General features: G+C 43.6%; 1 protein-coding gene across 1 annotated transcript in view; it reads left to right on the top strand.

Moving 5' to 3' along the window:
• The window catches only part of LOC125013496 (RNA-binding protein Nova-1-like), a 38,979-nt gene extending 28,769 nt beyond the window's left edge, over positions 1-10,210 (top strand). Inside the window, exon 4 of the mRNA XM_047594226.1 lies at positions 8,634-10,210. Within this exon, the coding sequence (XP_047450182.1) occupies positions 8,634-8,683 (50 nt within the window). The 3' untranslated portion in view covers positions 8,684-10,210. The remainder of the gene's footprint in view (positions 1-8,633) is intronic.
• The last annotated feature ends 16,717 nt before the right edge of the window (positions 10,211-26,927 follow it).

Here is a 26,927-nt window from a genome sequence, read left to right as displayed (position 1 = left end):
ACAACAAAGCAGTGATTCACTTAAATGCAACGGCATGTGATCTAAGCAATTAGTCCAGGCTTTGAGAATCCTGCTCTTCATCTGTCCGATATAAACATAGCTGAGTCCGAAACTGAAGTTTTAAGACAGATTATTAGTTTTAACCAATAATAATAGCATCTGTGTTTTATTTGCTCCAGAAAAAAAAGGAAAAGACTCTTTAGTCACAGAGAAGGTTTCATCTCCACTCACTGTCTCCACAGCAAATCTGATTTCATGGCCAGAAAACCTGAAACCTGTGAGTGTGCCCCAGTCACACTCCGATCAGACGGGACAGGTGTAGTGTAGCATGTCGTGTGATTGTCAGATAGAGTGCAGTGGTCACTCTGAGTCATCCTGACAGCCCTCCTCCTCCTCCTCCTCCTCCTCCTCCACCCAGTGACCCTCCACCTCTGCAGCCACATCAGTCAGTCCCCTGCCGTCTGCAGACAGGCATGGCTAATCAATGCATGCTCCACATCTGCCAGGAAACACCCATCAGATTTTTATCTTTTTTATTTTATCAGAGATTTTACAAGAGATTTCCTCCGTCCCCTTCGTCTCGTCTGCAGTTCCGTCTCCATTAGCCCGCAGGATTCAAAGCAGCATGGCAGTTGATTAGAAATGAAGAAGTTGCTGATCGATATCGGTTTTCCTTCTCCTCGGTGCTTTCTCCGTCCCTCCATTTGCAGCCTTTGTGTTTAGACTTTTAATAAGCGAGCGCTGAGGGTCCCAGCGAGGCTAACCGTAAATAGAACAGCAGGAATATGGCCGGCTTAGCCACAGATCAATGCTGCACTCTGTGTGTGTGTTTCTGTGTGTTTCTGTGCTTGTTTGTGCGACTGAGTGTGTCGACCTGTGCGTGTCAGATTGTGTGAGCGTAAGTGAGAGTGTGCGTCCTTGAGAAGTGGTGGGATAATGCAGTCTGTCGGTGAAATACGACTGTCATAAACCCACTCAAACACTTTCACTGCCTCTCTCTCTGCCCACTGCACACACACACACACACACACACACACACACACACACACACACACGCCCTTGGGATAATGACCATTGATCACCACTGCAGATCTGCATGTGTGTGTGTGTGTGTGTGTGTAGCTGCAAAGTTGAACACAAGAAAAGCTGATTCTCATTTCTGTGTCCTCTGGAACTAAAATCCTCATAAAGTTGTTGGTTCCTGACGAGTTCACTAATTAAACATTTTAAAGGATTAATCCCCAGGTTTTTAAGTTCTATACGTATGTATATATCACATCAGCTGTCAGTTCAGGAGAGCTTTTGTGCAAAGAAGGAGGAGGTTTTTTAGAAAAGCAGCTGAAAATCCAAAGAGAAATTGGCATGAAGTCTCCTTTTATTTTATTTCTTTTTAAATATTATAACAATATTAAAGCCAGTGAATGTATTAGATCCGCTTCTTCCTCTTCTCGCTCCATAAATCACAGTCCGCCCCCCTCAGACTGAGAGCTGCTGTGATGAATGGGATGCACTTGGATTCACATCTATGCGGCTCATCCTTTAATATTAGATACACACAGACGGATGAGCGGCTATCTGCAGGGCTCAGCTCTGAACCGAGCAAGAAAAATCATTTGTTTTCCCTGTGACAAACCTGAGCGAAAACCAAAAAAAAACGAAGCAGTTTAGTCACTGCAGTTCGCTTTTCCTTCGTTTCGTCATTTTCACGTATAGACGCTGTTCACACTCACAGCTTTTAATGAACGAATTCTCAAATCAGTGTTTTCTGCTTATTTGTGTCGCTGACGCCACGTTGACCGGGACTGAAACACAAGTCTCTGTTTGCAGTGAGAGAAACGACTCTTTGCTTATGTAAGTGAGAGGAGGAGTAGGAAAGTGATGCGTGGACCTCTTGTGCAGCGGGGGTGTGCATGTGCGGGAGTTAAAGAGATTCCACCTGCCACTCAACGGCATCATGGCGCCCTGCGGCCTCTCAATCTGCAGCGTCACGGTAAAGGTCTCGTCTCGTCTCATCTCGTCTCGTCTCGGCCGTGCCCAGCTGAGGTGCTACCAGGCTCCGCCGAGGCCTGCAGCCGGACGGGACGCGCGGCTCAGAGACAGCTGGACTCCTGGATGAAGCTGTTAAATACATTCTGCAGCGATGCACTTGATCCACGTCCAGGTCTGTTTAAGACGTGGAAAAGTCATTTCCTGGAAGCCAGGTCCTAACAGCTAATCTGCTGCCGAGTTTGTTGCCGAGTTTGTTTCCATGCGTGCAGTTTCAAGGTTTCACTCCTGATCTGATTTAGCAGAGAAATTAGATCAGAACTGGGCAAAAAAAAAAACCTGAGTTTGGATCGTTCTGATTTCAGCTGCATTTTTTGGAACTGCTCAAAATGCAGAATTTCATTTCATGCTGCGCAGGTCGACGATCACTGTGAACCAGATGCTGTATTTACTGGCAAACGACAGGGTGAGCTGCTTCATGAATTTTAAAAACAAAATGGATTTTCACTAAAATGATTAACCTCCAGGTTAATGTCATGCAGAGTCTTGCGTGTAACTTTCACCTTCACTTTACATTTCACGAGAAGAACTCGTGTCGCAGCGTTACGTTTAACACCTCTCCCTCTTTCTACCTTTTAATACGTCTGATCATTTGCTGCAACAAGCCGCTTTTCCCACGAGAATCATCAATGATTCATGCGGCCTGATCTAATCACTGGAACTGAAAGATTGCAGATTGCAGAAGAACTGCAGCATCAGAAAAAAAAAAAAAAAAAAACTTAAGAGATGCTGGTTGAAGTTTTTTATTTGTCCCTGTGTGAGTGTGCTCTGGTCCAGCTGTGTCAGTGTGTGTGTGTGTGTGTGTGTGTGTGACAGACTGGAGCCCAGTCAGCACATAAAGAGGAGAGGGAGGAGGAGGGAGGAGGGAGGATGGCGGGGGGGTGAGTTAAAGAGAGAGTGAAATAAAGAGAAGAGAAAGGACAGGGCAGCAGGAGGAGGAGGAGGAACAGTTCAATGTGCAGAGGTTTGTATGAGCTCTGAGGGTTTCCAACTGTCGCAGACAATAGGTGGAGGGAAGGCGTTCTGTATGACAATAGGCTCTTTGACCTCGGTCAGGCTAGAAGGGGGGGGGCAACAGGGGAGGGAGGGAGGTTAGGAGGGAGGGTGTCCCCATCTGTCTCTGAGCAAAGGGAGTGAATCTGCAGTCAGTGTTAAAATCTTAAATCTGAGCTAATGTGTCTCCACAAAAATAAAACAAGCTTTTATCTGGTCATTAGTCTGTGCTGATCCAAAATTTGTCCTCCCAGCTCTGCATTCATCCATTCATTCATTTATTTTAGTACACCTGTAAACAGCTTTTTGACCAAATCCACATTTCATTGTCTGCAACATAAAGTGTGTAATAACCAGCCACTTCATTAGGGACACTAGTAAAAAAAAACAAAAAAAAAACAAATGCGTTCTGTCCTGCACTAAATCCTCCTTCATGACTGCACTAATATCTAGATCACAGGTGACAAACATATGGTCCGCGGGCCAAAAGCAGCCCACCAGAGGCTCTAATCTGGTCCTCAACATGGATTCTCAAAGTGACAAAATTACATAGAATGAAAATCTATCTAACTTCTACCCCTAATATCAGAGATGTGGACACAACACAACACTGAGACCAAGGACCACAGAGCAGACATCAATCTACCCAGATCACACTTATTTGTCTAAAGAAGGATAGTTTATTATATGTGAACATTACTTGTTCAACAATTAGCTGTTACTACTTATAGGTTATTATTCAGTTATCTTACTGGTCCGACCAATTTTCAGATCATTTTGCCTGAATGTGGCCCCCGGACCCACCCCTGATCTAGATGATGTTGAACCAGCGTTGGAAAAAGTGGTGATTCAACCGTTTGCTCACTGTGGAAGATGGAGTGGATGTTGCTGTTACATCTAGCCCAGCCCACTAACTAAGAGGGGGGTTGTCAAAGTAATAGAAACACTTTTAAGTTCAACACAAAGCTGAATACCACAACCCTCACGATGCTTAGATTCAGTGCAGGGCTGCTCATCTCAGAAAGCACGTTACAGCTGCACGCTTTCACTCCTGTTCCTAATAAAGTGGCAACTGTTTATCTTTTAATTTAAAAAAAATCAGACATCTTCCTTAAATTCTGACGCCGCTAGAGTTTACTCTAATGTTACCCATTTCAATGGTTGATTTTTCTTTTTTTTTTTTGTGTCATCATGACCCTGTGACAGCACTTCCTCGACCCTGCGGTGGGTCTGCAGCCCAGACAGAAACAACGCCTCAGGCCGAGTCTCGGTCAGCAGAGTCTAACTGATAGATGTCCCTCCCTCTGTCCTGTCACCCAGCGTCTCGTATCTGTCAGTTCGTGTGACAAAGCTCCTCTCTGTGAGGAGCTTGGCTAAGCAACATGGCTCAGCCCCTCTTCATAAAACATCTTTATCATGTGCACGCACACACACACACACAAACACACACACACACACACACAGTGCAATTTCAGCTAGTTTGGCTGCTGAATATTGCCCCCTCCCTCCGTCCCTCCCTCCTCCTTCTTTTCCCATTAATAGCAGACATAGCTAGATTTGTCTCTGTGTCACCATGGCGATTTGCTGCTTTCACAACCTGCTATGACGATAGTACCAGGCATTCGTGTGTGTGTGTGTGTGTGTGTGTGTGTGTGTGTGTGTTATAGCTGCCGTGCTTGTACCTCTGCAAACCTGCATCAAATGGACACACACATACATACATACACACACCTACTACCCACCCCCATCGGACAAAGCTGAGGATTGTGGGACTGCACGCCCGTTGCCTTGGCGATGAGAATCAAAGTGACAGCTCTCCTAGAAGAGGAGCCCCCCCCCCCCCCCCCCCCCCCCCCCCCCCCCTCCTCCCTCTCCTCCTCCTCCTTCCCCAGCTCACTCTCTCCTCCCTCTAGCAGGTGTAAGAGAGTGAGAGACACAGAGAGACGTCTTTCTTCCCGTCTTGGTCGGCTTCCAGACCCTCTCGCCTTCTGTCCTTGAGAGTAGCTGAAATCAGCAGCGCCGGTAGGAAGTCGAGGCTGTAATTTGTGTGTCAGCTTTTAATAACGTCATAAATTGTGCACGCGGTGGAACACTGGGTGAAGCCGGTCCTCTGGACGAGACGCCTTCGTTCAGACATTATTCACGACTCCAATCGAAAACGATACGCACAAAAAAAAATCTTGTGTTTCAATCTTGTGTTTACTTTATTCTCTCCTTTATTTAGAAATGAATGCGACTTAGAAAACGACGCAGACGCAGACTAATGTGCTCCATCCTGATTGGCCCTCCACAACAATGACACTTAGCGTTGGTGGTAGCCATGGCAACACCCCTGCTTTGCACAAAGGGGTCAAATCTAAAAAGGTCTAAATCTGCTAATGTCTCTGAGTACCTCTCACACCCTGACACAGATGTGTGTGTGTTGTGTGAACGTGTGTGTGCGTGTTGTGTGTGTGTGTGTGCGTGTGTGTGTGCTCTTAAAGGAGCAGGTTCCTTCACTTTAGACTCCTGCTTTGTGTGTGCGAGGAGCAGCATTAGCTTTAAGGAGGAGGAAGGTGAGCGTGGCGAACAAAGAGCCTCATTGATGAGAGAAACAGAGAGAACCAGTTGTGAAATTGCATTTTTTTTTTCTCCTCGTCTTTACCCCCCTGCCCCCCCCCACACCCCCCACACCCCCAATCCCTGAATCTCTGGCAGAGGGACAAAGGTAGCCCTCTGGGACCCCTCTGTCGCACACATACACACACACACAACACCCCTCCCTTACAAAAGAGCTGGTTCCACAGCTGCCCCGAGCCCCCCCCCATCCCTCCCCAGTCCCATTATTTTTAATCCCCCAGTGAAAGCTCCCCCAAAGTTCTCCCCTCCTTTCAAAACACCGAAGCCCTCGTGTAAGCCTGCCACCCCCCATACGACACACATATACCCCACTATCATGCCCCCCCCCAACCCCCACTCCCCCACCTTGTGATTAATCCCCGCCTCCCCCAGTCTGAGTTCCCACAAAGCCGTCAGCTGTCATATCGTCTCTCTGACGCGCCGGCTGGACTCTCACTTTAATTACGAAGCCCTGAGCCTGATTACAGTGCGAGTACATGTGTTCTCTGTGTGTGTGTGTGTGTGATGTACAGATGTGATGGTGTGTGTGCAGTCAGAGGTCACACACACACACACAGCCTGGTATCAGGTCTGGTCACATGACAGCTGGGTTCACACGGAGTGGCTGATGAGGTTCGTGACCTCATGACCCGGAGGTGATGGCAGGTTGAGGTTTTACCCCGTCTGCCATCTGATCGCCTCATTCTCAATCCAATAATTAATCTTTACTGTCCATGCAATCCTCTTTCAACATTTAATGATTAAAATAAAAGAACATAATTAGGCTACAAATGGTATTTTGGCAAAGAATGCGCTGATTAGTTAGTAACCACAGTGCCCACAACTGAGTTTCCCGAAATTAATCAAGTGTTAAATCATCTCTTTTTATTGTAGTTTTTCTGCAAGGTTTTAACTTTGCCTCCTTTCGTTTTCCCCTCTCCTCTCCTCTCCTCTCCTCCCCTCTCCTCTCCTCTCCTCTCCTCTCCTGTCCGGAGCCTCAGCGTTGTGTTTCCCAGCAGCTATCAGTTCCTTCATGCGTGTGCGTCGTCTCGTCAATAAATTTGAGCCACGTCCTGTAAAAACTCCTCTTTCATCTTCCTCCAGCCTGCAGCCGCCTGTTGTTTTCTGCTGTAAATCATGCAACCGTGTTCCATATGGTTGTCATTAATAAAGATGAGGTCACACTTCCAGTCAGACCGCACCCTCCACGCTCACATGCACACACCGACAATGTTACGTTACACACACACACACCAACACTAACAACAAGGAAGCAAGGAAGGAAGCGTCGTGCACGCGTTCCGAGCTGAACCGATACTGTGTAGGGAGCGAGGCGTAAAGATAGAGGGAGCTAATTAGTGTTTTAGCTGATTGCTAATTGCCACGTTCTTCCGCCTACTTACACACGACACCGAGAAAGAGCAAGAGAGTGGGATTTAAAGCAGTGGAGACACTTCCTATTCCGGGCTCTATCAGAAACTTGTTTCATTTACGTCCAATTACAAATGTCCATCATGGGTTTATTAAGTCTGCGCATGCACAGACATGCACAGACACGCACAGACACACACAGACAGACACAGACACACACAGACACACACAGATGTGCACAGACACACACAGACATGCACAGATGTGCACAGACATGCACAGACACACACAGACCTCCTGCCTCACACTTTTAAGGTGGAACTTTTCGCTAAGATGAGATTCTGATCTCCAATCAGCAGCGGAATGAATCTGTAATGAATCTCACCTGGAGCCCAGTGTCTCTCCTGCAGCTTTGTGCCGTCTGAGGAGGAGAAAAGCAAATAAATAAATAAAAGAAGGATTAAAGGAAGTAATAGGCGGTAGGTTATATGTTCTCACACTGAAAAATGAGTCGACTGATGCATTTTTGCTGATTGTTGGTTGGGTCGGAGATGTAAAATCATTTAAATTCAAAGGTTTTGCCTTTGTTAAACTGCTTTAAAATAATGATTAATTTATCTTTAACTAATAAAGTCCAGTTAAGATCGTATTATATTCATATTTAGCAAAAATCTGTCAAATTAAATGCAAAAGCCTGCATGAAAACAACCATTGGAAAGAAGTTATTGATTTTTTTAATCATATTTTTAAACCTTTTTTTATATATTTACAACAGAAATGTCAATAGTGATAACAAATGTGAAAAATGTGAGGAAAAAAAGAAAAAATGGCATTTACAGAAGTAAAAAAATAATAATTTAACATCAAATGTATGCGTGAGGTGAGGTTAAAGACAAAAATAATTAAAATAATCATAATGTTTATGAGGAAGCGAGGAGTCCATCCAGACTTCCACTGAAGAAGGATTATCCTTCTCGCTAATAGAGTGACAAATTTTGTTATTCGACAAGATATTTATTATTAACCCGCCACCCGAAAGATTAGAGGCAATTACAGGATCTGGTCTGATTTCCAATTGAAAAAACATCCGATAGAGTTTTGAAGGTGGGATTCCACTGGACAAGCTGGAACACTGTGAGTGCTAATGGAGGCAGGTTAACACCTACAGCGGCTACAGATACATCTGGAAATATTATAAAAAGTTTTACTTTTGAGAAGTGAAGCTGATGTAACACCTTGAATTGGATTACTCCATGGCGAGCAATGTATTGAGCTGGGGTTCACCCCCCTCCAGGGCTGCTCCCCACTCTTCTGGTGAAATAATAAAATTACTGTTCTGAAGAAGTTAAATTTAGTTCTCAGTTGTTCAAATGTAGGAAAAATTCCATCTATAAAAAGGGATTTCATGTTGTCAACATAATTTCTTGTCTCAGTTCCAAACGAGCCGGTTAAAGGTAAATTGACTGAAAAGTTCTGTTAGTTTAATAAGGTTTGGAGTTGAGACGCTGATCGTTGTGGTAAATCTACTCAAAGTTGAAATCTGCTGTCTCATGCTAAGAGGACACTGCTCATTATTTTCTGTTCCATCAAAAGATAATGAAACTGACACCGACTTAAATTAACAGGAGCCGGGTCATTTTCTTCCTGCCAGTCAACTCTTCACTTGGAGACATGAAACGACTTTGGAGAGAGGTCAAGAAACAACTTTTCTTGGTGAACATGTTTTATGTTCCACGCCTTGGCTCGGATCCCTCTGTTCAGTCAGAGCGAGAGGAAGCAACCCGACTTCTTTCTGCTCAGTCGGTGATCAGATTTCTCAGAGTGTAGAAGTTGGGTTCGAGTTACAGTACGGCTCCTCGTCCTCGGCCGGAGTTTTAGCTGTTTTTCCACTCTGGATTTATGTCATGTTGGAAGAAGAGTGCGTATTTGAGTGTGAATCCTCCGGTGGTTTCGCTAGCGGTGCACACAGGAACGAGCCGCTGAGCCCGAGAGTTCAAGCATAGTTGAAGATGTTTTGGTGTGTGAGGCTCTGCACAGTTTTCACTTTCTCAGGCTACGTGTCCTCGGTGCAGAGCCAAGTCCCTGCTCTCACAAACACACACACACACACACACACATTCACACATGAGCATACGTGATCTCACATGCACAGAGACATGCTCAGAAACATGCACACACACTCACTCACACACTCTGCAGTCCCAGCTGTAACAAATGGGGACCAGATTGTGTATGATGATGATGATGTAAAAGACCAGGCATGCTGGTCTCCATGGTTGACGAGCTTTGTTGAGTAAATGTTCAGTGAGTGTGTGTGTGTGTGTGTGTGTGTGTGTGTGTGTTGATGTGTGTGCATGGTCAAAGCCTGCTCCACGTGCCATGAGCCATTAAACAGCTCATTCTGGTTCCTTGTAGAACTCATCATGTGGTGCAAACAAACATGACATATAAAATGTTTCTGTCATTCTTACATCTTCTTTCCCAACTTGTTTAATCGCTGTGTTTTTTCGAGTTTCGGGCGGAAAAGAAAAAACTTTCTTGCGTACGCGCTTGCATGGCTGACTCTTGGCATGTTTCATGTTCTATTTCTTCATAGCAACAGATTCCGTGACGTTAAGTCTCCAAAACAGCTCGAAATCTGTAGCCTGGCTACGTCTGGTCTATAAGTTATTAGTTGGGAAATGGAACACACGGATCCGTCGCTTCCTTTAGGAGCAGCCCAGGCTGTGAAGTTTTTTTCCTCATTATTATTATGTGGTCCAGTAAAACTCAATAAGCAGAGCGCCACACTAACATAGGCTCCATTATCCCCATGCGTGGCACATGTGACGGTGTCGGGCGTTAAGGGGCGAGAGGATTTCACCGAGGCTTGAGTTCACACACCTGGCCGCTCTGTGAAGTTGTGAAAGACGAGGCTCAGCTCGGAGTCAGCAGACACGCCGACGGACGTCTACTGTATCTGTGTTTCCGAACAGCGTGAGTCAGAGGACAAAGGGTGTGTTCATCTGAGGGAGAGTGGAAGGAAATGAGAGGAAGTGTCTGGAATGTGGAGTGATAGAGGGAGGAGGAGATGCAAAGTGGTTTTTGTTAAGGAGAACACAAACATGTCACAATGCGTGGCTAGATGTTGATGTTGAATGAAGGAATTCTAGGAAAAATCTTTTATTTTTTTGTTGTATTTTGGAATATTACAAGCCATGCCGCAAGCCATTTTACATTCCTATTATCCTAAGTTGGATTTAGGATTTGGACGCTCAAATAAAATGCACTTATTGCATTAGATCATAAGTAGGGAGTCATTTTTTTTTTTTTTTTTTTAAAATAGTCTCTATTTTAATCTTTCCTCCAAAATTCCTCAAAATAAATGTAAAGCCTCATGTGCACATAAACGATCCGCTGGTCGTCCATCGCTTCGCGGCGCACGGCTGGTCGCTGATGGATGTTCCAGGCTGCGGTTGCCTAGGTAACCTCCTTGTATATTTCCCACCCGAAATGATGTATTGTGCAGGACGGGGCCAACTCGTCTATTTTAAGACAGAATAACCGGCGTGATGAGATGATTGGTGGTAGGAACCGAGGTTTGCGGATGTGTCACATGTCCGTCAGCGACATTAATCTCGTCCATTAGTCTTAGCCTCAAAGTAGTAGAGATTAGTCCGACCAGATACCGGCCCACTTTCCGTCGCCAAGTGTTTTATCCGCCTATCGTCGCTACGACTCAAGTAAGTTTGATCAAAATGCTCTCGTTGCCACGCGGCAAACGGTCTCTCCCTTTAGTTTAAAGATACCTGCTTCAAAGTGAATTACAGTTAGCGTGGTGTGAACGAAGGATTCCCGCTTCTGGGAGACGGTCTTTTAGTGGAGACTGTAAATGATCCTCAGAGTGTGAGAGGGAAAATGGTCCCAGAGGAAGAGAGATATGATGAAGGAGAAAGAAAAGAAAGACAGAGGCAGAGAGAGAGACTGACAGCAGAGTCCGGGCAGCTGACAGGGCAAGAGGGCAGTTGTAGTCGCATGGGGAGCAGAGATGGATTTGGTGGTGGTGGGGGGGGATTTGAGGCTGTAGGAGGGTGGGGACGAGGAGGCTTAGACCAGCTGACACTGTCCACATCCAACACACACACACACACACACAACACAAAGATAGACAAACATAACTAATAACAGACGAAAATACAAATATGAGCGCACGCTTGGATTCAGGCTCTGAAATGACAAATGCACGGCAGAAAATAAACAGTCACACCTCACACACACATGAGAGCGGAGGCTGCAGGAGACTGTTTGGATAACTTTTAAGACGAGAAAGAGGCGGAGGAGGAGCAGGAGGAGGGGTGTGTGTGTGTGTGTCTGTGTGTGTGTCGAGGCAGGGAAGACAGGTGTGGCTCCATCAAGGCATTTGTGCGACACCTGATACCAACAGTGGAGATAACACTCAACGAGTTGAAGACAGGGTATTAGAGACGGAGTGTGTTTGTGTGTGTGTGTGTTTATGAGGCCGTGCATGAGTGTTGGTGGGTTGTCATCCTGCAGCCTCTCTCCGTCCAAACACAGCTCATCTCCTCTCACACAGACATAAATTCACGCCTTTGAGGAGGGGCTCCGCTTTCAGCCGAGGTTACGAACTGTAAAAAACTGGAAAATGGTTTTACCTGCGGAAGGACGAGGCAACGACGCGAGCAGATGTAGGAAGAAAGAAAGCGAGAAATAAAAGAGACGTGGAGACACAGATGGAGAAAGACGTCCTCTGCGTATGCGTCTCAGTCTCTCTGTGTGTGTGTATGAGGGTGTGAGTAAAGTCAGAGCGCCGCTGAACTCGTTTGGGTCGACAAAGAATTCACACGAGGTCCGGTTACCGCGGACCGGGCCCTCCGAGGACACCAACCAACCACATGTGTGTGTGGAAGACAGATGAGTGTGTGAGTGATTGGGTGCGTATATATAGTTGTCTGTGGTTACTTAGTGAGATGTGTGACTTTCTAGTGGGCCGGATAGCTGAGCCGACTGCGTGTGAGGGCGAGTCCATCCGCGTTCTTTCCGTTAAGTGTGTGAGTGTGTGGGAGGGTTCCTGCAATGTCACCGTTTAATGACATGAAACGGGAATATGTGTATGTGTGTGTGTGTGTGTGTGTGTGTTTGGTCCATGGGGAAGACCTAGTGGAACACACCATTACAGCTGCTGCCATCACTACACTCAGTTCCTCTGTGCCCTGTGCCCTGACTCTGACCTTTTTTCTGCGACCTGGAGCATGAATTCTGACAAAAACAAGAACAAAATTGTGACTACATTACATGATTACGTGATCAGGGTTTGTACTCGGCCCCACCAGCACCTCGTTTCCACCGGTGTTAATTCTCACAACCATTAGTCAAACTGCAACTAAGAGCATTTTAGCCTCTGTTTTGTTTGTGGTCTTTACTCAAATTAAAGTGAAATAAACACAAGTTCCTGAGGTGTCGTGCAGCGCATTTCAGAGGATAGTACTCGTAGCCAGTGATGTTCGATACAACCGATACTTACCTCCTTTCCAATCCGATACTGAGTAAAATTCAGGCTGGTATCAGCGCCAACGATCCAATACTTTGTATAAATGCACCCTAATGTGTCTAAACCTAAAAAAAACTTTGAAGTATATTGAGGTAGTGGCCTCATTTACTATATAGTCGAGCTAATACAACAACAGAACAGACACACAATTATACAAAATATGTGAAAATCCAGTTTCAAACACTAAAATAACAGAAATAAGTGAAATAAAAAAGCCCATTAATATAAATTACTGTTTAACTATTGAGAACTACTATAAAATGAAACCTTGCATCTTAATCCTGACTCTGTTCCCTCCTCTTCTGTCCTCTGCACATAAATGCCTCGTATTCTGTGTTGTGGTTCAACCTGAGCTGTTTCATTAGGTTTGTTGTGTTGCTCAGTAGTTTTGTTACTGTAGACTGTTTTCCTGTTAATTATGTACTTTACTTCGAACGACCGAAGTATCAAAAATATCAATGTTTTGATTTGAGAAACGATTTTAGAGCATAAAGACCTGGCATCAGAGGTATTGATATTTCAGTATCGATCTTCACGTCACTACTCACGACTATTGTTGTATATTGTTTTGGTTCGTTGAATACCCTGGACAGTCTATCACAGGGCTAACACAGAGAGACAGACAACCATTCAATTTAGGATCATCAATTAACCTAATGAACGTGTCTTTGGATCGGGGGAGGAAGCCGGAGTACCCAGAGAGAACCCATGCAGACGCATCAGTGCAAACCATGGACCGTTTTAGTATTCTAAATGCTAGTTCGTTATAAACTCTACTGTACAATATAGTGCAAAACTTATTCAACTTCATAGTTAGTTTACTGGCCGAGGTGGAGGCTGCATAGCATAGAGGCTACCGTCAACTTCACGGGATAATAACAACCTACGGAGGGTAGTAAAACATAGGGATGGGTACTGATACTTGGTGCCATTGTAGTAATCAGACCGAAAAGCTACACAGATTTTGATGCTTCACTTCGGTCCCGCTGAATTTTCAATTAGTGCCTGTTAACTCTACTACTGTACCGACGCTACACGTGACGACACATCAGTTTTTGTGCCACAGATGCGTCCAGTGGAAATCCAGGGTAAAATAACATGGTCTGTACTTCACCTGAAAAGATGCAGACTCTGCATCAGCAAACTGCTCGAATTTGATTTAACATCTGACAATGCAATGCATTTATTATGATAATTATGATGGTTTGTTGTGAATTTTATTTTATATTGGTTAATATATATTATTTAAACTAATATTCTGTTTAATTTTGCACATCTCAAAATACCTTAAAGGCTTGGACAAAGTTTGGATGTTTTCATTCTTTAAACCTCTGGCTTATACCGTTTTGGATAAAACCTTAACAATACCCATCCCAAGTAAAGTGTCCAGACGTGAAACTGTCAGGACTCCCAGGAGAAGAAGAAGACGAAGGACTGCCTGTGGTCGGGAACTGAATTAGTTGAAAACTTGAAAGCTAACTGGAGCTGGACTGGATTCCAGATTGAAGGCACAGCCAGGAAGTTGGAAGAAACCAATTAGCTCACATGCTGTTCATCTGCTTGATGTTAACTGTCAGATTGTGTTCATGCGCATTTAAAAACGAACTACTGTTTCCACTGTAAACTCGTGGCAAACACTTTGCACTCAAAATGCCAACCATCACACTGCATCCCCCGAAACGCTTGTGTTTAAGTGAAGAAGCTTACCAGACTGATGGCCGCTCTTTATTCAATTTAGCAAACCAGAAAAATGAACCACTTGGAAAGTTCTGGTCTCTGTTTCTGGTCCTCATTTGTTCTGAACAGTTATTTCCAATAGCTGCACACGTACAGAGAGACACTGAGCGGCTCTCTGCCCTGGATGGATTGTGTAGAATTACAGAAACAAGGCTCTCACATCTGCATTGTATCCTTGCAGCCCAGAGCCGTTCTCTGGCCCGGTCAGTGCCGCTGACTTCATCCTCGTTCAGCACTGCTTGTTACAGGATTGGTCATAACATGTGCAAGGTGTTATCATAATTTATGGCTGGCTTTCATGTGTGTGTGTGTGTGTATATTTTTTTTTTTTTGCACATGTGGGAGTAATTATTGTGTGTGTCACTTCTATGATTTTCATCGACTGGTTTATGAAACAGACTCTGAGGAGCTGTTTGTGAAGGTTGCGGCGCACGCTCACCTCAGAAGTTTTCAAAAAATGTTCTGTTTGCTGCCTCCGCCGCTCTGCCAACCGTCGCCGCTTCGGTTTGTTTGTTTGTCGTACCCGCTTGACCCACAGTTGCACAAAAACAGACTTCTCCACCCGAGAGCTACGGTGAAATTCAAGCCCCAATTTCCTCTTCTCCGCTCTCTTCTACTTTGTGGTGTTGCTGAGGGCTCGCTGGAAGCTTTCAGATGAATGTGGATGCAGGTAGAGCGCAGGGATGGAGGGAAGAGAAACAGAATCAGGGAATGGGGAGATTAGGGGCAGACATGGCCTAAATGAAGGAGAAGAAACCAGAGGAAAATAAGGAGTGGAGAGGCAGTCGTGGCATCTTTTCAGCTGTTTGCACGGCATTGGGTCACTTGGGCAACGCTGGTCCTGCTGCCAAAGAGAGGAAGGCAAGAACAGAGGGGGAGGGAGGAGGGAGGAGGAGTGGGGAGGATGATGGGAAACAGGGGAGGAGAGCTGTTGAAGAGTGATTGGGAGAAAAAGCTTTTGTCTGCTCTTTGATTTAATGAAGAATGAAGAGGGATCCTGCTCCGCGCGCTCCCTGTGATTCTTCCATCAAACATCCAGACTTTTTTAAAGACCTCCAAACTGGTCGTCGGCTACAGGAAAAGAACGCCGTGCAGAGCAGAAAGATCAGACACATCATCGCATGTCTTCAAACTAAAAGCCTTCAGAGTAAAGAGAGGAAAAAAAAGAGAGAGAGAACGCATGGAACAAAGGAAGGAAGGGGATTAGACACCTTTCAATGCACAGATAAATCCTGTGTGTCTGCAGTTTCATTCAGTGTGAAGCGTGCAAGGCTTCTGCAGAACAGTAACAAAACTTAGCTGCACATAAATTTTTGAAACAAAAAGTTAAGAAGTTCACATCCCTGCTGCAGTTTGCATAACTTTTACCCCAACTTTAAAAGGTTTCAATCATTAAAATAGCTTTTAACATGCAAGGACAGCTCCCTTTATTCTCTCTTTATACTAGTAATTACTTGCCATTATTTTATTGGTCGTGTCACAATGTTAATTATCCATTTTCATACAAACCCTGATTAGATTTTTGCTTTACGATTCATCTCCACCCGGCCTTAAACAGTACTAAAGATGTTTCTTTTTTTTTTTTTTTCTGAGGCTTGGAGATAATGAGCAAAGGCTCCGTGTGGGTTGGAGGAGGAGGAGGAGGAGGAGGAGGAGGAGACTGGACGAGGAGCAGCAGCAGGTCTCTCCAAGTGAAAAGAGTTACATCAGAGCAGAGGAATTCCTGCCTTTTCTTCCAGCGTCTTTTGTTATTCTTTAGAGAGAAAGAGAGAGAGAGTTGCCTTATTCTTCTCGCTGAGTGCTCTGTCACTGCCGGACCTCTGGACTGATAAAGGAGGGGAGGAAGGGGGGAGGAGATGGGGGAGCAGAAACACTGAAAGACAGAGAGAGTAGGAGGGAGGTTGACAGGAAGTCATGTGGTGACTTTTCCTGTTTCTGCTTTTAAATGAAGTGAAATAAGGTGATTAAGTAGAAAGAACATTGACATTTTGGAAATGTGATGTTTCGGTTGTGTTGCACTTTGTTGTTTGTGAAAAACCTTTTTGGAGACGGATCATTTGTGTTTCTGTTTGTGTTCGTCTCGTTGCTCATTAGCTTCCTGAGACCCAAGTATTTACTCAGAATTTATTTCTTTAAGATACGATTAAGGTGTCTGGGATTAGTAGGACCTGAGAAGTATAAAAAATAAGCATCGTCTTTGACCTGGAGGTAGTATTTGAAAGAAATCTGAACCAAAATGTTAAAAAAAAATGTTTATTTTAATGCAAAAAATGATGAAATCCCAATGTCCTCAAATGAGTACTTGTTAATTTGTTAAATTTTCATTTGACTTTAAACTAGAAAAGTTAATAAGAATTAATAAACAAGTGCATTGATCCTCCACTACCAAGACAAAAGTGTCTCTTTATCAAGTCAACAGGTTTAAATGAAGCAGAATAAGCTGCCACAAATCTAAAATATGAGGTATTAATAGTCCCGCGTGGGGCGTTGCAGTAGACGCCACGTTCTGGAAACACACAGGTTCACACCTCCACACAACAATAACTTTCCCCCTTTTTTTGGTGTGTTTGTCCTGCTTTCTTGTTTTTAAAGTCAGTAAAAGCCACCATGGACCTGTAAAGCTGCCCTCCCCCGGCCCAGCGCTCCACTCTAACTCTGGGATTTAATATGTTTTTTCCTAATTGCCCATGATTTTGTCTGGTGTAAATGATGTGGAAGCCAGTGGGAGAGCGTGCGTTACAAGCCCGTAGGCACTCATGGGAGACGAGGTGAACTTTCTGCCAGCCTGTTGTAAAGCAACCATCACATTTTCTTTATCCACATAAGCTGCAGAGTTGGAACAAGCTCCGATTCTTCTGTCATTCTTTCTGTTCTTCTTTTTGTTTCCCTTCTTGAACTTTTCTTTCCTCTCTCGGTTCTACACATTTGTTATTTATTTTATTATTTTTTTGCTTCACCTGTTTTCCAGCAATCTTTCTACCGCTCTTTCCTTCCTGTCTCCTCTGATCTATCTTCCTCTCTTTCCTTCCACGCTTTCTCCCCTTGCTTCCATTTTTCCTTGTCCCCTCTTCTCCTTCTTCTATCTCGTTCTTTCTGTAATGAAGACTTGGTCGACTGCAGCAGAGAACAGGTCCAAGTTTCCCTACTGCTGCTGATTACATCAGCACATGCAGTCATGCTCTCTCTCTCTCTCTCTCTCTGAGTCTCTCTCTCTCACACACACACACACACACACACACACACACACACACACACAAACATATTCTTTTCTCCCTTTGGAACAACAGCTCATGACATCACCAACAGCTGCCCAGCTGCATGAAAGAGTGTGTGTTTGGGTGTATATGCACAATAGCGTATGCGCATATGTGTTTTGGTGCGACTGGTTTTTAGGGGTGAGACGGTTGCCAAGGTAACGGTCATGAGGTGAAGAACAAATCCTCCGCTGGTTTAGTGTTGCAGGCTGAAACTTTGCAGCAGTTATACAACATCTATCTATCTATCTATCTATCTATCTATCTATCTATCTATCTATCTATCTGTCTATCTGTCTATCTGTCTATTGATATGTATGGTCCCTCTGCTGGGTCTTTGTGCCCACAGCTGGGCCACGTCGTTAAACCATAAAACCTTTCTCCCTGGACGCTGGTGTCTGTGCGGTCAGGTTTTCCATCGGCTTTTCAAGGTGTCAGTCAATGAATCCATCCGTCTCTGGAACAGAGGCCTATAATGGTCATTGTCAGCACTTTCTTCACCGTATGGGAAACCTTTGTGCCCGAGAAACAGAAGGAAGGGGAAAGGTTGAAAAGGGCTCATTGCTTTAATAGATGCATTAATAAATTCATTTTAAGCTGTAATTGGCCTGCATGTTGTTTCTGTTGTCTATTGCTCTGGTTGTTGTATTTGCTTTAGCTTTGAGTTAGCCTAATGGCTGGTTTGTAGTGATGAATGAGGGGCAATTTCAACAACAGATTTGATAACGGTTCTTAAAACATCTTACCAAAAGTTGAAAATTAGCCAGCTGGCTAACACTGGCACATTTACTATGACGTTGATTAATGTGCAATGCCCTTTTTAAATAAATAAAAACATACATGCATACAAACGTTACAGTTAAACTCTTCTAATTAGCCTCTTCAAACAATGCTCTTAATGGATTTCTGCTACAGCACAACACAGGAAGAGGAAATCCATGATGCAAAATATTGCATGCACGTCTTTGATGACAAAGAAAAAGTTAAACTTCTGCCATCATGTCATAGAGGAGAATTAATCCGGGTTTGAATTTTAATGATGGGCAGATTAGTTAACATTGTTGTATAAATGATGTTTTAATGGTTTGGTTTATGAGACCGTGATGAGCTGAACTAATAATCCCAGAACATCAAGAATCTCCGGCTTTGGCTTCACTTCCCTCTTTTCCATATAAGCCATTTAATATACTCTTTGCAACAACAAGGTGTTGAGCTGCGCCGCTAACAGCCAGCTAATCCAGCAGATCTGATCAAAGGTAGCCAGTTAACCTGAGCTTATCTGCAGCCTAAGGAGATCTGTTTAATGAGCTTACATGAAAACCAGCCGCAGCGTCTCGCTGCGCTTCCACCCGGCTTCGGCGGAGGTTATTTTACACCGAGAGACTGAGCGTTATCCTCCAGCCTGGGTTTATGGCTGCAGTCGATCTTTCTCTCTACACCTGCCTCTCCTCCTCTTTTAGCTTGTGGCATCTCTCATACATCAGGGGGAAAGAAGTAAAGGGAAGGAAAGGAAAATCCAAACCTGAACAGAAATTAGAAATAAAATACGATTAGTGGCTACACGCATGTTTCTGTTAATCTTTAGTTCATTGGTAAAATGCTCCTCCGTCATAGTTTATTCTGCATCCTGTTTGTTGTTCGGCCTTCGTGTCTGTGTGCGTCCCGTGGAATCTGCCTGTCTTCTCGTCTCTCGTCCTCTCCGTTTTTCTGACGTTACTTTGTTGTGACAGTTTTCACAAAGGTTTCTCTCTGTGCGGCCTCTCTCCTCGTCTCCGTTTGTCTCCCTCCTTCTCTGTTGTCGCTCCATTTTGACATCGCCATCGCGGCTCCGCGCCGATCTGCCTCTCCCCGTCTGAATTTCTGTCCATTTCTCTGCCTCCCCCTCCCCCTCTCCCTTCTCCTCGCCTGATTTTATTTGAATGTGACAGAAGTCGTGTGAGCCTCTCTGTCTCGTTCCGCTGGTTGTCTTTCTCCCTCTTGCTCGCTGGTGTTTCTTTTTTCGGAGGGGAGCTGGAAGTGAAAAAGCTGTACATCTCAGCATAGCAGGGGATGAACATCATGTACCTGTGAACACTAGACCTCTGGCGTTTCTGTCACATCTCGTCTCTTCTGTTATTCTCTGCTGATATTTCTCAAATATTAATGTTTAGAAAGTTAGAGGAACCTGTTTCAGACGGGAAACTTCAAACATGTTCTGAGATTCGACTTTTATGAATATATATACGATCTTTGCAGGAATTTTACCAGAATATATGTGACAACTTGATTCACATATTGGTCGATCTGTCGGTTTTTTCAACCTGGCTCTAGTGGAAACCGGAATGTTTATGCCTTTAGTGGTTGTCTGAGCAGAAAAACAACATTAATAAACCAAGAAGCTATAACAGTTTTTCAGGTCATGTAAGTTCTCTGACTTTGTTGAGCATTTTTTTTTTTTTTTACCTTATTGCTTGTAAATTTATTAACAGAAACTATTCCTTAGAGGAGCTGTTTGCAGCTGCAGCTTGTCAAACGTAAATCCGACCGCTGCCTTGATTTATCTTTTGTTTCATTGGATAAGGACATAAAAGAGAAAAGCTTCTTCTCTATAAAGTAGGGGGGAAAAAAGGTAAAAAGCAAGATTTATGTTGCACTTCTTGGGTTTGCAAGGAACATTTTAAACAGTAATAGCTGATTTTACGAATAAGTATATGATCAGACACAAGATCAAATGGGCTTTCTTTTCACAAATCTGAAATTTGCCAATCAGGCATAACATTATGACCACCTTCCTAACATTTTATAGGTCTCCCTTGTTCCTCCAAAATAGTTGTGGCTCATCAGGGAATGGACATGGGCCTTCTTAAGATGCTTGATCAGTTTGGAGACCAGGTCGAAACCTTGGACCAATGAGTGACATTGCTGTGTGGTGGGGGCGCCTGGTTTGGTCTAGGTGGGCACTACATGTCTCAGTAACATCCATGAATGAATGCCAGGTCCAAAAGTTTCCCAGCAGAACGCTGAAGTCATTTTTTTTTTTAAAAAAAAGGAAAGGAGGAAAGGATGAATCATTTAACTGGCTGAGAAACACAGATTCATCTTTTCAGCGAGGACCTGGGATCCCTGCAGTGGTCAGGGAGAGACTCTTCTTCCCCCTCCTCCTCCTCCTCGTGTTACAGTTGTGAACTTGCTTAAATCATTTTGTATTTGTATTGCATGATTTACCTCCCTCCCTCCTCCCTCCGCTCTGGCGTTCTCGTAGTTCTTCTAGTATCAGAGGGAGGACGAGTCTCCTCCCACTGCAGCGCAGAGTCACTTTGATCCCCGGCATGTTAACGCGTCGCTGCCGGTGTTCGATCTTTGGCACGGAGGGACATTCGAGTGTCTCTCATCACCAGCGTGCATATGCTGCTGTGAGTCAGAAATCAGAGCAGAAGCAGCTCTCTTTAGTCTGCTACTTCCAGTGGCCATCAGGGAGAGGAGGAGGATGAGGAGGAGGAGGAGGACAGGGAGGAGGAGGAGGAGGAAGGAGTGAGTCACGTTAGTTAGACTTCAGTAAAAACAACAGCCAGGGACCACGGCCTGGATCCTGATGAGGATGAGGATGATCACAACAAACAAAGTGCTGCTCGGTCACTTGGTCACTGTGGAAATAGAGAGATGAAGTTCTTGCTTTTCATTTTCAATCTTCATCCTCATCTGATAGAAGTAAGAGCTGCAGGAGCTGAATATAGTGGAACTTTCTTCTTTTTTTGCTGCAGGTTTGTCCAGAGTGACACTCGACTAGTAGCTTTAACCTGCACTGTAAACTACTTCACAGCACCACTGGGGGCCAATTATAGTCTCTGGCTGGTGGCGCTGTTGCAGGTGTTTCATTTCAGGAACTTCACAGCCTTCTGCTCTGAACCTTTGCTGCTTAGGTCTTTATATTTCCACTGTATTTTACGACCTGCGACACTTGATCTTTGGTGGTTTCCTCCACTCTGTGTATCGGGGTCCTTTCATTATCTGGTTTCATTTTTTTATCATCTCCTTTATTTTTCCCTTTAGTGCGTCTCAGATTCTAACAAACATCTGCACATTTACAGTCGTAGAGGTTAGAATCTGGGGGTTATTGCAATCACTGTTGACCCAGTTATGGAAAAAACAGCTGCAGGTACATAAGATTTCTAAAATCAGTTCCACATCCTGATCGAGTTACTGCTGTAGTAAGAGAGGACGTGTCGACTGAGTCCATAGACACTAATGGTGGTGTTAAATAAACATTAGAGTTCCGTTTGTTGTTCTCTCTGCTATGATCTGGAAACGTCTCTTCAGTGCATCGAACGGCAGCTGCAGCCTGTCGAGTTTAGAGAGAGAGAGAGAAAAAAAAGATAAAAACAAAAAGCCCTGCAGCCGTTAAAATGATGATGAGGCTCATTTTGCGAGAGGAAATGCAAAAGTCACATTCACACACATACACACAGTGATGTCATTGCACCAGTTCAGGACGGACTGCCAGCGAAGCTCACTCTCAATCACTGAAGGAGAGATGGATTCTGTTGCGTTGGCGCTTTGTGTGTGTGTGTGTGTGTGTGTGTGTGTGTGTGTGTGTGTGTGTGTGTCGCGTCGCCTACACGGAACACAACTTAAAGTAGCCTATGTTCTACTTTTTAGATAGACAGATAAAAGATGTGGATTTCTCCTCAGTGTTTCCTTCAACTTTTTTTTTATTTATTTAAATGTTTAATAAAACTTTCCGCAGTGCAAAGAGAAAGGCAATAATCACAATACAATTTAGAAATATAAAGTGTTTCGCTCAACTTAATTTCTGTAGAGTCTGTCAGGGCCTCGGGCAGTTAACCGACATTTCATAAAAACACATTCTGCAAATTAGCTGCTTTTCTTTTTACCCTCAGGTCAAACTGTCGTATTGGAAGAATCTGTGTGCATTTGTGTAATAGAACAAAAGTCGACTTAGCGAGTTGTCTGGTGGTGTCTTGACACCAGCAGGTGGCGCAAACTCTGTAGCTAATGCTAACTAACGTTTACATCAGTTAAAGAAGAAATTAAATGATGCAATGCTAATGAAAGTAGTTAGTTGAGGCTAGGCCATTAGCGTTCAGTCAGTTTTGTTTTATTTTTATTATTATTATTAATCAGCATTATCGGCTTCGCTTTCTACTCTTCTTGTTTCTTTCTGTTTGTCTTCGATCCCGGAGTGATACTGCTTTTTCGTTTTTAATTGTGCACCGTTGTCATAGTTAGCTACGCGTTGCCAATGCTGTAGTTTATAGCTCTCAGGGGCCCCCTAGTGGCCTCGGGGTGGTGTGAGCTTAGCGTGTTCGCGAGCTCCGCCTCTGATTTCTGCAAAAAGAATCTGATGAATAACTTATAAACGGTGAAGTTGTTGTGTGACTGGTTAAGGAAGCAGACACCCGACAGACGAAGAGATGAGTGATCTGATGGGTGAATCCACTTCTGAACTTTACAAGCTGGTGATGTCAGTGTGGTGGAATTCTTGTGCCTTCTAGTGGCCGAAAAACACTTCAAACTGAATGCTCTGATAAGTATTAATAGTAAAAAGACAAGCTGCACTGCATGATTCTAGTGTTCTTTGCTAGACCTTAAACCAACTATATGCTTCAAAGTTCAGGGTTTAAATCACTGTGTATAATGATCAGCGCCTCTTAATGAAAATTACCTCTCATTTCGTATTCTATGCATATTCGCTGATCTTCGTGTAAATATTTTGTAATGAAATTAAGCAGGTCTTTTGTTGCTGCGGCGCAGCTGCACAACAGCTTCCGGATGATCTCCAGTGACAGAGTGGCCTTTTCTGCTACAATCACACAACACACACACACACACACACACACACAGGCTACACATGGGGGACGAACCCACACTCGCACACCCATGCCAAGACAATGGCCTGCTAATCCTTGCTTCTGATTGGACGAATCCAGATTACCCAGAGGGCACCAGCTGTCGGGGAGAGGCGAGGCCCACTTTCCTCAGTATCAGCACACACTAACACACACACACACACACTCGACCGGTCAGTAATGCTGAATAAAAAGCAGAAAGAGGCCGAGCGTTAGCACGCAGCTACATCTGGAAACTGAGTTTGTGTGATTTGTTAGCTTGTCGTCACGCTCACTCGACTAAACAGAGGCATTCAGCTGCTGTCAACGGAGACTCTTCATCTCTGCTGTCACCAGTCTATAAAAATAGGAATGGGAATTAGTGTCGGTGTAATGCTAACAGGCGTTACGAAGGTCCAGCGTGGACAGGTAGCCAAATACCGCAAATGTGATGTGCGTGTTTTATCTTTAGTGTCTGTTGTCACAAGCCTCCTCCTCCTCTCTTTATATGGTCAGCTCTTCATTTCCAGTCCACAACTTCATTGATTGGTTGATTTTTTTTGTGCTTTTCAAGTAGCTTCCTTTGTGCAGAATTTTGAATAAGTGCAAAACAGCGTTTACGACGATCATTTATTTGATAGTTAATATTATTTCTTCACAGGTACTTTGGTCTTCTTTGAACAATCTTGTTTCTAAACTAGAATGCGGCTAAATTAAATTCCATGCAGCAATTCCAGTCTAATTATTTTTTTTTTTTTAAAATAGACTCTTTATTGGCTCTAATATATATATATATATATATATATGTCTCTAATATACCTTCAGTCACAGAGGGCAGAACCAGGCCCAACTACGCAGGATGAGGAAGGGGACAGGAAGCTCAGACCTGACACGCTGTTCAACCGAGATAAGAACACATCCCACTAAATACTGGACGCAAGGGAGAGGGGGACGATGGTATAGGGGAAGGAAGAGAGGGAAACTAAAAGGAGATGAAGCGAGTTAGTGAGGAAGGAAGGAAGGAAGGGAGAGTGAGGAAGAGAGGAAACAAAAGGACAGAGATTTCAGAGTGTTGTTAATATATGAGCAGACTTATGGGCTTTGCATTGGCCTAGATTCTCCTCTCTGTCCATGACTCTGTTGACACCGGCCGTCCTCTCTGCATCACTAAGGAATTTATTCATCATATTTTCATCCAGTGTTACGATGATGCTTTAAACTTCAAGTCACATATTTGACAAGAGCGGTTTCGTTTTAACTCGTGACCCCTTTAAATCAAAATTAACAGTTTACATTATTCAAGGTACGAGCTAGTGAAAATCTTTAAGAATAATAACCCTGGTTGTCGGACATGTAATCATAACCCTGCCTCAGTAGAACGTATGTTTTGAATGTGCCCCTCTCTTAACAGAAGACGTATTTATTGGACTATCACATGTTTGCGAACAGACTGTAATTCCTCATTTTTACGCTGCTATATTTGGTATATCACCCCCAACTGTACACTAGATAAATTACATCTTTGATCGCTCGTAGAGTTAGTTACTTTCATTGCTGCCATTGGAGAAGCTTAGATACAGATAAATAAAAAATAATTTCATATGACTTGGAGCCCTTTTGTAAATTGTATATTATTCCTTCCTTTTTTTCCTATTTTTTGTCTGTATCCTCATTTTTACGGTGACCCACAGTTGAATACACAATTGAGGTTCTGTGTGATTCCGTCAAAATGCCTCTAATGGATTTTTTATTTTGTAGGAAAATAAATGCACTGCAAAATTCTAAAACTATGAATAACAACAAAACAAATACATGTTAAGTAACAAATTAAACTGCCCTCCATCTCCGTCCTGCAGCTGCAAAACCCTCTTAAACTGTAGCTGAAAATCGCTGTGTTTTATGTGAAACGCATCTGAGCTGAGAAACTGAGCAGCAGAAACGTGTAATTGTCTCCTGCAGATTGTTGTGTTAAAGAATGATTTTTTTCTGCTTTATCGCCAGATTAGTCTCTGCTATAAACACTGGGTGTCTGGTCACGCTTTCCTGGAGAAAAACACAAATGGCAGAATCCACCGTATGCAGGCCCAAACAGTAGATTCACAAACACATAAAATACTAAACGCAAACAGATTGCCTTCTGACTCTTTCAGTGACTATAAATCCCACATTCTCCTGCTGAAAGAACCCAGGGTAAATCCAGGACCTCTGCGGCTTTTTGATTTGCGTAATGGACTTTATCCAGTTTATTTGGAACCAATATAAATCTTAAAGATACAGTTTTTAAATGCACATGTGTGCACTGCCCAAAGCTGGAGCAGGACTTTGGAAACGGTTGCAGCATGTTTTATTTTTCATGCGACCAGGGAATTAATTTCCTGATTGGACGAAATCCTGGAAACAGACATAAACTCAATGTTTCAGATGCATTGCGAAAAAAAAAAAAAAAAAGAGAGATGCAACGTTATATGAACCCTGATGTCTTCTGGATGTTGCACAGTCAGGCTCAGACATGAAGCTTTCACTCCAACCTGACTCTCTGCCACTAGATGGTTCACCTCCAAGTCAAATAAATCTAAAGTGGTAATCTGAACCGTGATGTACAGTTACAAGTTCATAATTGGTTTTCTCCCATAAACTTGACACAGAATCTCATGTCCTGTATATGTTCATCTTCCTTCACTCTTTGTCTTTGCTATAACTATTTGCTGCTGCTGCTGCTGCTGCTGCTGCTGCTGTTGTGTAATGTCCCAGTGGGGATCATTACAGTGTCCTGGTTGTCTTTTCTTGTCTTACAGTTGTTATTTTTTGAAAAGCTGTGGTTGATTTTATTTCCATTCAGCACACACACACACACACACACACAGACAGACACACACACACACACACACACACACAGAAAAAATGCATGTTCAGGTCTCAAGTGGGACAGCTGCACTACATCAAACATTTACCTGCTCTCTCTGTCTCTCTCTCTCTGTGTTTCTGAAAACATGTGGAAGTGTATAGAAAGTTTCCATAAGAAAATTTAAAACAGTTGCAAATTAATATCACATTTGCATATAAGCAGTTTGCATTCTTTATCTCTGTTATTGATTAGCAGTGTTGGGAGTAACGCGCTACAAAAGTAATGCGATTACTGTAATGCATTAGTCAGTAATATAAGGCATTACAAAAAAATAATTGTAATATTTTACTTGGTACAAAGGTCAGTAACGCACGTTACAATGGATTTTAAACCTGAAATTAGTGCTAGAGAACAGCTGATGAACACATGCTCATTATTTAGAAAAAGAGCATTATAGTTAAGTTCACTTTGAAACCAAAAGATCTCTGTACCTTGTGAAATGCCACAAGTAATTTAAGGAAACATGTAGCGCGGTGCAGCTTTCTTCAGGTGTTTATACAGTAGTAACTTCTAGCAGTATTGATTTCAGTATAAATACACCTAAATTTACATGATCTCTATCACAATATGTGTTGAGCCATGAGCCATAACTGCTCCATTATATTGTGCTACTGTTAGCGTTAGCCTAGCTTAGCAACTATGTTATTCTA

The sequence above is a fragment of the Mugil cephalus genome, chromosome 9, assembly GCF_022458985.1.
Source record: "Mugil cephalus isolate CIBA_MC_2020 chromosome 9, CIBA_Mcephalus_1.1, whole genome shotgun sequence".
NCBI classification, from domain to species: domain Eukaryota; kingdom Metazoa; phylum Chordata; class Actinopteri; order Mugiliformes; family Mugilidae; genus Mugil; species Mugil cephalus.
Note: the sequence above shows the minus strand (reverse complement) of the source record. Positions and strands in the feature narration are given on the sequence as shown.